General features: G+C 44.2%; 1 protein-coding gene across 3 annotated transcripts in view; it reads left to right on the top strand.

Annotated features, from left to right (window-relative positions):
- The window catches only part of ppp2r5cb (protein phosphatase 2, regulatory subunit B', gamma b), a 28,965-nt gene extending 25,846 nt beyond the window's left edge, over positions 1-3,119 (top strand). For all 3 annotated transcript variants that reach the window (XM_047573556.1, XM_047573555.1, XM_047573557.1), the window contains one exon: positions 1,387-3,119. In XM_047573556.1, coding sequence (XP_047429512.1) covers positions 1,387-1,521 — 135 coding nt within the window. In that variant the 3' untranslated portion in view covers positions 1,522-3,119. The remainder of the gene's footprint in view (positions 1-1,386) is intronic.
- The last annotated feature ends 11,121 nt before the right edge of the window (positions 3,120-14,240 follow it).

Genomic DNA, 14,240 nt, shown 5'->3' with positions numbered 1-14,240 from the left:
TTCAGCGCGGTACGGGCCTGCAATAACAAGTAACACACACGGGAGGCTCAGACACAACCCGTTGCTTTGACTCTTGGCCTTGCGTGGTGAGCTGATGCGCCCCCGCTGCATATATGCGTAATGATTCTCACTCCAGCCAGTTACAGTGCACATCTCCCCCTCAGCTAAATGGAAGTTTATTTCAGCAGCAGCGTACAAAAGGAAATCAGGAACAGAAAAAGATAATTAACTGTGCAGTTTTTTCCACCCGTTTCAACTTTAGTATTTAGTTTTTTTTTTTTTCGTTCAGCATCTACTATATTTGAACAAATCGTGCTCAAATGCAGTGCACATCTTGATGTCGTGCAGGGAGCTATCCATTTTTTTTTTACTTGTGACCGACTGCGTGCTGGATCTTTTTTGTAGCATCACGCACAGCTCCGACTTTTGAGGCTATTTTGGGGGAATGTTAAACACCGGTCTGTCCCATCAATAATTTCCTCCGTCGAGATGATTATTCAGTCTGTTCGAACAGATGTGGGTCGCATGATTCGCAGAATATCATCCCAGCTGTCTCCCGAAGCCAACAGGAGAGGAAATGAACCAGGAGAACTCTTGCCTTTTCATGCGTCGCTGTGATTTTAACTTCTTCGTGTTGCAAAATAGCCTTCGTCATGCCGTGCAGCTACTACAGCGTTACGTAACGGCCAATTATTTTAGGTGACCCACGATCATATTGCATGATCAAAACAAAAAAGTTCTCCTGTGTAAAACCAGCTGGATGGAACAGAAATTTTGTATTTCCAGGACTATTTCTAGGTTGTTTTCCACATTTATTCAAGCTCTTTTATCATGTCTGCTTGTGTGTGTGTGTGTGTGTGTGTGTCAGCTGGAAGGAGAAACTGTTCATCTCTAGGGGCTTCACTTCTGATAGGTTGACCGTATATATCCAAAGAAATGTAGCTGCTGGGTATAGTTAACAAACTCATGATCACAATCAGAATACCTTTGTTGTCAGTGCAAAACTATATGCAATGAAATTTGCAGTGCTGCAAGTTTTTGTGGTTCTAGGTTAAACAGACAACAGAAGCATCAACACAGACATTCTGAATAAATAATGAATACGTTTAAAAATACAGCAATGCTCCCAGAAAGGAGCAGCACCATTTCACAGCCTCGTTTCTCCGGCAGGGTCACATGATGCCCTACATGTTAAGTGTGACGTATCAAGCCGGTCACGTGTGCGAGAGAGACGCTTGAAAAAGTAAAGCGGATGTTGTGTGCATTGAATTCGACGGACAGATTTGACCCGTCAACCCGCTTTCTGTCCAGAAGCCGAATAGCTGAGTTGCGGCCGTAGCGAGCGTGAGCGCTGGAAGTCACCGTCCCCTCTGTCTCTGTGTCCAGATCCAAAGAGATCAGCGCAGAGAACGTCCACTGATGAGGAGGAAATCGGAGCTCCCCAAAGACATCTCCACCGTCACGGCCTTGGAGTTGCACCGAAGAGCGGAGGAAATCGTGACGACGCACGACGGCCACTAAGAGACCAACCGCGAACCAGCAGCAGCAGCAGCAGCAGCAGCGTCCACACAGGAACCACAGGCCCACAGAGGTCCAGCACAACAACAGTATCTCAGTCCAGCCCAGCACAAACACAGAACTGAACAGCCCCAGCTCCACCTGACACAAGAAAATGTCTAAAGCCACACATCGAAGCCCGTTGAGGCTTTTTTTTTCCTGATCCCCCCCTTTTCCTCCCGCCCGGTTGCAGCGGTGCGGCTCGGTCCTACGGGACCACGACGCGCGCCGCTTCCCAAACTTCACCCTAAATCCTCCGGTGTCGTTACCCCCCCCCCCTCCCTGCTCGTCTGTCCTCTCACCGTGTGCGTATTGGGGGTGCCGTGCTGCCCCCTTCTGGTCATTTTTCTCAGGTGTTCTGTTCTGCGTGCGTGAGCTGTCTTCTCCTCCTTGCCTCTTCTTTATAGATGTCAGGTGCTTGTACAAATATTATGAGCCCCCAACCGCTCAACTCCACAGAGGTAAAAAAAGATAAAGCGTCAGTTGGTGAGACAGTGTCACTTGTTTCTATATATTTAATATTAGCTTATTTTTCACGTAACATAATAACTAGACGGCTGTTTATATTTTTCCCGAGAGAGTAAACAAAAAAAAACAAAAAAACACTTCTTACGTGTATAACCGCTCCGTCGCTTGCTAGTTTTTCATTTCCCACCGGCTGTGAAGACTCATCGATCGCTCTGTTTGTGAGGACAGGGTCAGCGGGGACTCAGCAGGAGTGTCTGGATTGGTCTGTTCATCGAACAGAGCTGCCCTGACTGAGGTCCAGGCTCCAGGTCTGTGTTGAAGCCTAGTTCGGTGCCAACTCCTCATGAATTTCCTTTCTTAAAAAGAAAAAGGAAAAAAAAAAAAAAGGTGAATTGTATAGGCAATAAATTCGCACAGATGAGTGTGTGTCTGTGACTCAGCGGGTTACACTTCCATGTTATCGGTCCCTGTTTGCTGCACCCGTTACACAAGAGGGGGATTTATCTGCCATCGAAGGAGTGAGTTTAACATTAGCATTCACTGTAAGTCATTCTTGCGAGGCTTATGGGAGGTTAAAGTGTTGTTGTTGTTGTTGTTGTTGTTGTTGCCGTGCGTCGAGAGAAGTCAAACGGGGGCAGAAACTGCTGATAGGTATTGATTTTTCTACTCTTCTCAAGCGAGACCCTTTTATTTACACTGAGTAGAGATGAGTCCACTTCGTGGAGGAAGTCCGTCTGGTTTGAGGAGCTCAAACATAAGCCTTTCTTTTCACAGTGCCTTTTGTAGTCGGAGGGGATGTTTGCTCAACCGAGAGTGGAGCGGCAGCAGAAAATGAAAAGCAGGTAATGAGAAGAAAATAAAAATAAAAACGGTAATCTGCCCCCTTCTCCCTAAAAAAAAAAAAAAAAAAAAAAAAAAAAAAAAGAGGTCCTGGCCCTCGTTCCCTGCAGCTGCTCGGACTCCAGCACATGCCTTTGTCGAAGCTACGTAGAGGATTTTGTAGTAAAGAGAGCCGAGGCAGCGTGGTAGCCCCCAAACCACTTCAGCGATGAAGCACTTCCTGATAAAACTTGAAAGAAAATAGAAACACGACTGAAAAAAAAAAAAAAAAAAAAAAAAAGAATTGAAATCCGCGATGCTGTCTGTGTTGGTGCGTGGGGTCGCATCTCCACGGTGCCTGTCGTCAAGAGCTAGTAATCGCCTCCTGCCGTCACACCTCCGTTCTGTGCCCCCCCCGCTGTCCCATTCCATATTTTGATTTGTACCATTGTTCTAGCCCAGACTTGCGTAACCCCCCCCCCCCCACACACCCACCCAACCCCTCTCTCTTTAGTTAAAAAAAGAAAGGAAAAAAAACTACCACAGGGTAGGTCTCGTTGTTTTGACATCTGCCTCTGGATGCTTGCAAGATCTTTCTGTTGTGGTTTCATTCTTCCTTTCCCCTGCAGACGCTCTCTGTCAGTGTTTCAACTGAATGTGCAAATTGTAAATAATACTGCAGTCACATTGTTTCCGATCTCTCCATGTGTGTCTCGAGGCGCAGCAGTCACCAAAGGCTCGGCGCAGCACATTTGGTGACGGGAAAGTGATTCCATCCCCTCAGTAAACTTCGACTCTCTCCGATTGTCTGCTGGAGCAGCGCTGGCGTCTCACTGGTGACTGCTGCTCTCCTTGAAATGGCTTTAATATTGACTTTTTTGGAAGCTCTCTTCATTTTACATAAGCTGTGTTTTCTATTTCTTTGATGAGAGGTATTATTGCAAGTGTCCTTTAGTATACGTCTCATACTAAATGGCTTCATCGAATATTGTACATACATTGTACTTTTATGTTATATCTATTATTGAATGGTAGATTTCATATTTTGTACAAACCACCCCGTGTACAGAATACAGAGGTTATTAGCAGCTGCAGACAGTTGTTATGTGGCACAGAGTTCAACACATGTAAGTATTTACATTTAGAAAACCGTATAGAATTTGGATAGTTTTTTATCTTTGTAATCTGACATCTTTTCCGTTTTCGTTTTTCACCTCCAGACATGTGTTGATCCTACATACATGAGCTTTTTGTGTGTGTGCTTTTATCCGAATCTCCAGTGTTGTACATCTATCTATATACTGCAAATAAAGAGAACATGTGAGTTTTATATTTTCATCCTAAAAAAAAAAGAAGCAGTTTTGCTGGTCGTTATTGGTCACGTTCAGTGTGTTAAGTTCTTCTCTGGTTCATCGCTTTACTAAATCAACGATGCCTCCGCCTGTGCAGCGCCGAGTCAGCGGCTGGAAGTGTGTTTGCTGTGCTGAAGGTAACTGACCGACCAACACTCAACAGGCTTAAACGAGTCAGTCAGTCAACACCTGTGGCTTCTTTTACATGCAGACAAAAAACATTTTGAAGTTTTTAGCCAAATCCTTGTTGTGGAAGTCAAAGGGAGCTCAAGTCAGTTTTTAGATGTCATCTTGACAGCCCTGTCAAACCAATCATCTCAAAATATCTTGTTGGAAAATTTCTAATTGAAGTCTTAGTTGAGCCAAAAACAGATATATTTTTTTTTAGCTCAGATCATGTGCCCTAAGAGTTATAGTGTTTTCCTTCCATGAAAGTATTAATGCTATGTGCATGTGACAGAGAGCAGTGGAGCAAAATGTATATTCACCAGGGTGGAACAAAAAGGGCTGCATTTTCCCACACACCACAGTCCCTGTAAATATATTTAAGTATAACGTTCATTTAAAAGTTTGACCGGCAAACCTTTGCTGCCACCTGCTGGACAAGAGCGGTAAACTCAACATTTACATTTAACCAACCACTGCGATCCTGTGTGCACTATTTTTTATTTAGTTTTTAAAAATATATATATTTTAGACAAGATCAATTTTCGTTGTCATTGCATATAGCACGGGTGCATACAACAAAATGCAGTTTGGCTGACAACATGAAGTTAAAGTATCAGAATCACAATATAAATCAGTCCATCCATCATCTATAAACCCTTGTCTCGTGGAGGATCGATGGGGGCTGGATCCTATCCCAGGTGGCATTGGCAGGGTCACATCTCGGACAGGTCGCCAAACGAGCTGTTACAGGGACCATTAAAAATCACTGGATAAGGTTTAGATGAATTTACATCTTCCAAGCAGCCAGAGTAGCATACTTGAACATCCCTTAATCAGCTACAGTTCAGAATAATAATAGTGTGTTTAAATGTTTAAAATCCTTACAGTAACTTTAATTTCCATACACGCAAATGCATTAGAAAAGCTGTGCACTCTATTCCAAATTAAAACATCAAGAAGTATTTATCAAACTTAACTTTACAGGCAGTGTCGAAAAATAATTGTCAGGCAGTGAGTGTCCGCGTTTTTTTTATTACAAACTCAAACACTCACTGTATAAACTGGAAAATTCATGAAGCCTTAGTTTTTCCTGTGAATTACTGAACTAATATATATAAATATTTTTAAGCGAGGCTTCACGACCGACTTCTGGCCCCTGAACAGATGTTCCAGCGGCGGCACAGCAATGCTTTCATCAGTCCACGGAGTGTGTTCTTTGGCAAACTGTGACCTCTTCAGCATGTGTCGTTTTTACAACAATGGGTCCTTGCGGGAGGGCTCTTGACGAAAGACTGACTTTAGATCTTCTCTGACCTCCCTGGAGCTGAACATTGGCTGAGTCTTTGCCACTCTGGGTATTTTTCAAGCCACTAGAACGCTATTGTTTTCTCTCACATTTTTCTGGTTTTGGTTATGTTGCAGCATTCGAGATCATTAAAGCTGAGCAGCCTCTTGTATAGGTTTTCCCCTCTCCAGTAAAGTAGCAGCACGTGCAGCGTTTGCTGCCTTCGCCCTTAAACGAGAGTCACCTGTTTGACACCTGTCATTCCGCAGAATGAACGACCTCACTAATTGAACTCATCCATGCTGTCACTTTGAGTCCAAACCTTAATCTGGTAGTGTAGAAATTCAATTTCCACCTAAAACAACAACTGGTCTAGTTAGTGATGCTGCGATTGTATGTGCAGATTTAGATGCACCAACTCCTTATTGGAGGATGCTGGTCCACAGGTTAAGATCAGAAAACACCCATGGATATATGTCTGTGGGTGGACAAACCAGACCTCCTGATCCATTCATCCAATGTGTCTCTGTGCCGTCTAGCTCACAATGGAAGGCTTTTCATAAAGTTTAGTTCGCAACGGTAGTGCATATATTCTGAGGAAATATAGGTCAGTGGCTCATAACTGTTGCAGTTATTCAGACAAACACCATCCAGCCAGTAATGTTTAACCAAGTAACTGCATTATATATACTGTTATGGATGGGCTCCATTCTCTCTGAACTGTTATGTCTCCCTGGCTTTTGTTTTCGTATTTCATCCGTTCATTCATTTCACCGGCATCATACCCTGCCTTAAATCAGGTGCAGTGAAAAGATCTTATTTGAAGGACGCCGCCTGCTTCTCTTCAGGAGGTGTTGCTAGGTGCCGCCATCGGGCCAAACGCGACTGACCGAACTTTCTAAATGCTCCCGTCTGAGGTCACCTAAGTTCCTCTATTCACCGAGGACAACGCCGAGGTTTGGCTCCCGCCCACCCTCTTGTGTCTAGCGCCCCTGCTGTGATCTCCACTGAACCCAAATGAACCTGCGGGCGTTTAGGAAAACAAATTGTCACGTTTAAAGCTTGTGTTAAACAAATGACCCGCTGTGACGGCGATGAGGACGCCGTGGAAAAAAAACAAACACAAAAACATGGCGTGCAAATAGGTGTTAGCCGGATTCGCCCTCTCTGCCTTCTTGTTCGACAGGATCCTGCACACATTTCTATATTTACTGTAAACCAACAAAAATATTGAAGCATAATAGCCCTTGGCCCTAAATGCCAGCTCTAATGAGGATGCAAATTGTCTCCCACATTTTAAAAAAAACACATTGCACCCCAATTATCTAAGAGGAAATATTCCTCTGGGCTGGATGCGTCACTGAAAATCAAAATACGTCAGTGGTTTTGGTGGGTGGTTAAAAGGCTCTGTGTGTCTCTCTCCCTCTCCTCTCAGATGAGGTCAGATGGGTTCATTGTTTTAGCCTGCAGTCGGAGTGTTGTACCGTAGCGCTCGACTTGAATGTTGCTTTTGTTCTTTTTTTAATCTTTTTTTTCTTTTCTTTTTTTTCTTTCTTTTTTTCTTTTTTATTTTTTTTTTATCAGGGAATTCTGACAACCTTCCCTGGCTGTCACTGTTCAAAATCTTGCTGTGCAAAACTCCCCTCCCCCTGGTCTTTGCAACCCAAAAAAACATCTCGTCACGACAGGAGATGTCAGAACCTATTGCCATGGAAACAGTGCTCAAAAGTTTGGAGCATCGACCCCCATTGTGACTGCATCCAATCAGATTTAAGGAAAAGCTCTCAGTGCTGCATTACTTTAGTCTGCTGTGGGTACATCTGTGTGGACCTGATACTGCGTCTGGGTGAGGATTGACTATCTGTGTGTGTGTTTGGGGGTGGGGAGTGAGGGGTGGGGGGGTGTTTGTGAGGACTGGGAGGCAGAAAGTGAGTCATCACGCCACACTGGGGTTCTGAGATCCAGCTCAGCTCTGTGGTCTTCTTCATCTTTCCTCTGTCACCTGAAGTCCTCTTGAGCAAAGGGACGAGTCACACCTTACGCTTGAACCGTGCCACCCCAGCCCACCCCCCGAGCTTGGAGAGGTTGGGGTGCAGTCCCGCTGCCTTTGATGCTCGACACTCGGCTTCAAAGTCCACAGCATCAAAGCCGAGGACTTGGGATCGGGCCTAACGTAGCAACTTGCCGTGTACACACACCTAGGGCAGGCTTCCCTTCAGGCTCACCTGGCCTTAGCAAGACTGACTTCCTTTACATGGGACACAACTTTGATGGGCTTTGATTTGGCCAAATGGTCTGACTGTGAAAGGTTAAAAATTTAAGGTTTCTGAGTGTAATATTGACTATTATACATGTCAAGATTTACATACACAAAAAATTAAATTATGTTTCTGATCAGCTCTGTGGTCAGTGCAGTATGTTATCTGTACATAAATAAATACATAAAATCACAATCTGAACGGTGATTGTGAAGTAAGTACATTTTTAAATATATTTCCAATAATAAAAAAGACATTTAGAGTTACATAAGGCTGCCAACCAATGACCGTATGTATGTACAGTGGTATGTACAGTCCTAAGATAATTACCTATGTACAGTACAACCTGTATATGCAGCATCATTACCACTTCCATGTCTGGCAGGGAATTTTTTATAAGCATGGACAAATATTCCTCTAAAGGCTATGAATCGAATTGTGGTGTCCCCCAAGGTCCAATTGTAGGTCCTACTATTTTTAATCTTTATGTGTTGCCACTGGGGGATGTTATTCATTTCCACAGTTATGCCAAAGATACACAGCTTTGTATAGCTATGCCATGTCTGCTGACATTGAGCCAATAGATGCCATTTTAAGAAGCATCTTAGATATCAAGTCATGGATGGCAGGCAACTTCTTGCAGCTCAACCAGGTCAAAAGAGAAGTTATTGGTTCCCACAGAAGAAAACTTAATCTAAAACTCAGAGCCCTGTCCTTTAACACATATGAGCAGGTAAAAAACAAAACAAAACAAAAAAAAAAACAACCTTATTTTAGATTCGAAACAAAATTTTAATGCTCACGTCAAGAGTCTAACAAAGAGTGGCTTTTATCATCTCATGAACATGGCCAGAGTGTGGCCATTTTTATCTCAAGCCAACGCTGAGACATTAATCCATGTTTTTAACACCTGTAGAATTGATTATTGTAACGCTCTTCCTTCTGGTCTCCCTAGACCAGAAAGTCCTAATTATATATCCGATTTGCTTTTAATACATGAGCCCTCTCAGGCTTCAGTCAGCAGCCTTTTAATTACTCCAAAAGTTTTAACCAAAACATAGGGTGAAGCCTCCTCTTACCATTACGGTCCCCGTTTATGGAACAGTCTGCCTGAGGAAAACAGACGATGTGGACAGTTTTAAAAGCAAACTAAAGACCTACCTTTAAGTCTGGTTATTTATTGAATTTTATTTATTTTTATCCCATAGGTAATTACTAAATTCTAATTCTGATTTATCTCTGTAGTGTTTCCTTAACTTCTGTGTGGGATAGCTTTTCCTCAGTGTTTTTAAATCAGCACGTGTGTGTTTGTGTGTCTATTTACATATGTGTGAGTGTGTGAGAGAGATGGAAGTATCTCTTGCGTCTACTGTTATTTTTTTATATAAAGCACTTTGGACTGAATATTTTATATGAAAGGTGCTTGATTGATTGATTAAGTTGAAGGTACCAGACCAGTTGCTCTAGCACCTCACATGAAGACACTGGAGAGGCTGATCCTTGCTCATTTGCGCCCTCTGGCTCATTGATAGATCTGCTTCATGTTGCGTACCAGCGCAGCATCAGACTGGATGCCGCCATTATCTACGTCCTGAAAGAGTCCTCTCTCATCTAGAGGAGGCTGGGAGCACTGTGAGTATCATGTTCTTTGACTTCTCTAGTGTTTTCAACACTAGAGAAGCAAGTCCAGCATGTCCAGCATGTCCGGCATGTCATACTCAGGAACAAACTGGTACACACAGGAGTGGACCTCCACCTCACGTTCTGGGTATTGGATTACCTGACCAATAGCAAACAGTGTGCGAGGACACAAGGCTGTGTGTCCGATGTGGTTGTCTCCATCATGGGAGCCCCTCAGGGAACTGTCCTGGCTCCCTTCCTCTTCTCCCCATACACCTCTGACTGGGTGAAGGGTGAAGGACACAGAGAATTCAAGTGAGACTTTTTAGTCTGGTGCCAAGAAAACTTCACACCACACAGCACCACACAGACCAGTGAACATTAAGGGAATGGACATAGAGATTGTGGACTCTTATAAGTGCGTTCACCTGAATAGAGACCAGGACTGGACTGACATGCCAATGAACTTTATAAGAAAGGATAGAGTAAGGACACTTGGGTCCTTTTGAGTGCTGGAAGCACTACAAAGGTCCTTCTACGACTTTGTGGTTGCACCAGCCATCTTCTACAGAGTAGTCTGCTGGACCAGCAGCATCTCAGCAGCAAACAAAAAGGGACTGAGCAGACCGGTGAAGAAGTCTAGCTCTGTTCGGTGCTGCCCTCTTTAGCCTGTAGAGGTGGTGGGTGATCAGAGGATGGTGGCAAAGCTGTCGTCCCAGATGGATCCACCCCCTTCATTGGCGCTATAACAGCACTGGGCAGCACCTTCAGCAGTGTGAAGGAGCGTCACCATAGGACCTCCTGCTGCTGTGAGGCTGCACAACCAGGCCTGCTCCCAGTAGACCACATACACCGATCAGGCATAACGACAACCGACAACCTTCCTCATGTTGTGTAGGTCTCCCTTGTGCCTCCAAAATAGTTGTGACTCATCAGAGAATGGACGTGACCCTTCTGAGGGTGTTCTGTGCTGTGTGGAAAGTGATTGTTGATAGTGGGGGGCTTTGGTCTATAGGTTGAGTGGAGGGGTCTGTAACATGTCTGTAGATCAGACTTGTTCCAGTGCATCCTTTATTAGTTTGGGATCTGGAGGCCAGTGTCATTGCTACATGTCTCAGTAACATCCACACGAATGCCAGGTCCAAAAGGTTTCCAGCAAAACATTGTGTTGTCACAAGATGTTCGATGTTCTCTCGTCTGTGGTTGTAATGTTGTGGCTGATCTGTGTGTGTAAACTTCTGCTGTGTTTGATTTCAGTGTTTTCTATTTGTTTCTCTCGTGTGCACCGCCCTTAAAACCATATGCAACACTGCAAATTTCCCCGCTGTGCTATAAATAGAGGATATTGTCTTATAACTACCACTAGGATTATGACGCCGACAGCTCGGGTGTGAATCTCCGGCTTCATATAAGACAATGAGAACGATCAATAATAAGACCAAAGGCTGCGCAGTGTTGACATTATTACTCTGTTGTCCAAAAAACGTGACATCGCGTGCGCCTGTGCCCCACGTGCATGTGCGTGCACGTGGATGTGTATTTGGGAGATAAAACTGTGGTCACCTCTCCAGCGGTAATCCTGCTGCCTGTCAGTCTGGGAGCAGCAGTCGCACCAGGACTGTCTTCCTCTGCGACTGTCTGGAACACACACACGCACACGCACACAGGGAACCTTTATTATCTTGCAGCATCCGGGCCACCTGGGGACAGCCCCATTGTCTGCTCGGATCCACGCAGACACATGGTGGCTTGGCCTGTGCAGGGTAGAGAGGTAACTGTCTGGCTATATGCAGGGCAGATGAAGCAGAACAGCGTGGAGACAGCAGCCTCACCTAACTGTCTGGAGCCTCGCTGCTCTCGGGAACACAAGGTCAGAACACACCTGAGGGACATAGGACGGGGGCAGAAAACACTGGCATGTGTTTGGAAATAAGAATGTCAGAGGGAATTGGAAGGAGGGAGAGGAAGAGCGAGGAGAGGGAGATGCACGCAGAGGTCTCGAACACTCTTTTGCTCTTTTTCCACTTGGCTGAGTGATAGAGGGATATGCAAAAAGTGACAGAGGCAACCTTTTGAAGAAGGGGATGTTCAGATGAGAGGCTTTATCTGCACAGCACTGCTGGATGGTTTTCTCAGCGTGTGCATGGATGCATTTGCGTGCCGTGGGTGTTTTGCCCTTATTACGTCGGTAACAAAGAGTGTGCGCAGCAGGTAAATAGTTTCTGGGCACATTTTCCACAAGCTAGCACGGGGATTGCTAAGATTTACACAACACCGGGATTCCACCTCGTCTAACCTTTAAACTACTACTTAGACACTGGCAGCATGCGGGTGTGGACCGTCTACACAGCCTGTTCCGAGCTCCTGGCAAAGTTATTAGCATCAGCTTGAGTTCACGCATGATTATACTGAGCACACTGTATTCTGCAACTGAAATGTCACCCTCTCCACAAATGTCCCACAACCACATGTGATTTTGTAACTTGACTCACAGAGCAAGCTTCTCCTGACGGATGTCTACGCGCTGGCAGCCAAGTGAGGTCAAGCTGATTTAGGGAAGCTCGGCCTCCAGAGAGCCTCATATCTGTCTTTATCGATTTTGTTGCGCGTTGGGGAGGACGGATAGTCTGGTGGACTGGTTTCTCACCTCTCGAGTTAATTCATAGGTCAGGCTTGTTTTCTCGGTCTCTCTGCGTGTTTCGTCAACTTGGAAAAAAATGTAAACACGCTCCCCTTGTACAGTCTTAGGAATGTTGTGAGAGTGCATGGGGTCACGGCTGATTGCCGCCTAAGATCTCAAGGCGCATCTGAAGTCCTTTTCAGATCATTTGAACGGCCCGCGTGAGATGCACCATGACGAACTGAATAACCTTTCAAGGCTCATAACACACGAGCTGTGTACTATTGCAGGTGCATAAGCAACCACTGTGATACAAGTGTCCATATAGCGGCATGCTGTACGTGCGTACCCTGAGGTTAAAAAAAAAAAAAAAAAAAAAGATGGCAGGAGATTAAAGCGCGATCATCCCTGGCTAGCACCAGAACAATATCTGTTACAGCTACGGATTTTGCATAAATTTTCATTCTGAGATCATGTAAGTAAACATTTAAGTGGCTGTGATGACAGGTTCTGTCGGTTTCTCTTCCCATGAATGCTATCGTGTATTCAGAGTCGGAGTTCTGGCAACCTGATTTACTGCCCACACCGTGCACATGCTCAATGGGTTTCTGACACAGAGTAGCTACAGTGAGCCTTCCTGACCATGGAGACTTACCTTAAACAAGGCAAACACTCTTTTATCAGCACACCTAATTCAAAAAAGTGCTTAGCCATATGTAGCAGATAAGACCTCGGTTATATGGCACGTGTGCATGTGTACATCGGCATTTCCTAATCTGGGCAGGCTGACAACATGTTTGGCTCAATAACAACACAAGATAACCCCATTTTCAATAAACTCAAAGAGAAAAGGAGAACAGCTAAATCCAGCAAGCAAGAACTGTTGCAACGCTTTGATGATTCAGGCTGTTCTGGTCTAAAACCAGATTTTGGAAGACTTTGTCGTCAACATTTTAGTAAAAAACAAATTAAAAAAAAAATGTATTCTTATCTTTTTTTTTTTTCTTTTGGACTAACAGTTGAGGAGAATTGATAGTAACTGATTGATATTTAGTAAACAGACAGCTGGCACCTTCTCGTGCACAGCTACAGTAGATTCATTGATCAGATGAAACCTCTCCCGCCAACACTGTCAGTTCCACTTTAGTTTTTCCACGCAGTGGCTCTGCTGAATCGATTTGTTCTTACGTGATGAGATGATTAAGTCCAAAGCCAACACAGAAATATGAGGAGTGTCAACCTTCAATAATGCGCCGCTTATGTAAATACAACCACCAGCTTCGTCGGGGTGTGGAATCCTTCTTTATTTGTCAGTAAACCGTCTCAAATTAGTTTCACTCTAAGTGTCTTACCAGCCTGGCCACTGAACCAGAAGTATTTAATTCTCTCATTTAACGGACGCTTTGGTCAAGTCCGTCTCAATTTATTCAAATCAGGGATATAGTGTGAACAACAACAGAAGTTCTTTTAAAGAATGACGTCCGTGTCCGTTGGACGCTGAGCTTTAAAAGCGCTTGACGTCACTTGTCTTCTGGGAACTAGAAACCTCATTGGTTTTCGGGCGAGCTAGCTGTTTTTCCGTTGTTGCAATTTCTATGCGGCGCCTCAGGGAATCTGGGATGGGGGTTCCAAGAGGACAGGGCATCTGAGTGCAGATATGTGCAGGTGATGAAGGAAACAATCCAGTGGCGACAGCTTGAGACCGCAGGTCCATTAGTCAATTCACGACCGTTGGTGCCTGTTCTGGTATTGATGTCTGCGTGTTGCTATGTTCAAGTGGAACTTGTGAGGCTCCGATTATGACATGGAAACTAATGAAAGGCTTGATGTTCATGTAATAACATTCTTGCAGTAGTAATTCTGAGCGAATTCGATACAAATTTGAGTAAAGTTTTATAATTTGTGATAAACATACATATGAAGCTACTAACACATTATTAAATTAATAATCAGTAAAGAAATCATTAAAATGTCTTCAAACTTTAAAATGAAAATATGGTCTAGTTTTGCATTCAAAAGTGTTTACACCTGTGTTATTATTTATTTACATATGTGCTATAGAATTAGTAAGTGTCTGGTAAGTATTTTTTTCT

Source organism: Mugil cephalus, chromosome 21 (genome assembly GCF_022458985.1).
Source record: "Mugil cephalus isolate CIBA_MC_2020 chromosome 21, CIBA_Mcephalus_1.1, whole genome shotgun sequence".
In the NCBI taxonomy this organism is placed as follows: Eukaryota; Metazoa; Chordata; class Actinopteri; order Mugiliformes; family Mugilidae; genus Mugil; species Mugil cephalus.
Note: the sequence above shows the minus strand (reverse complement) of the source record. Positions and strands in the feature narration are given on the sequence as shown.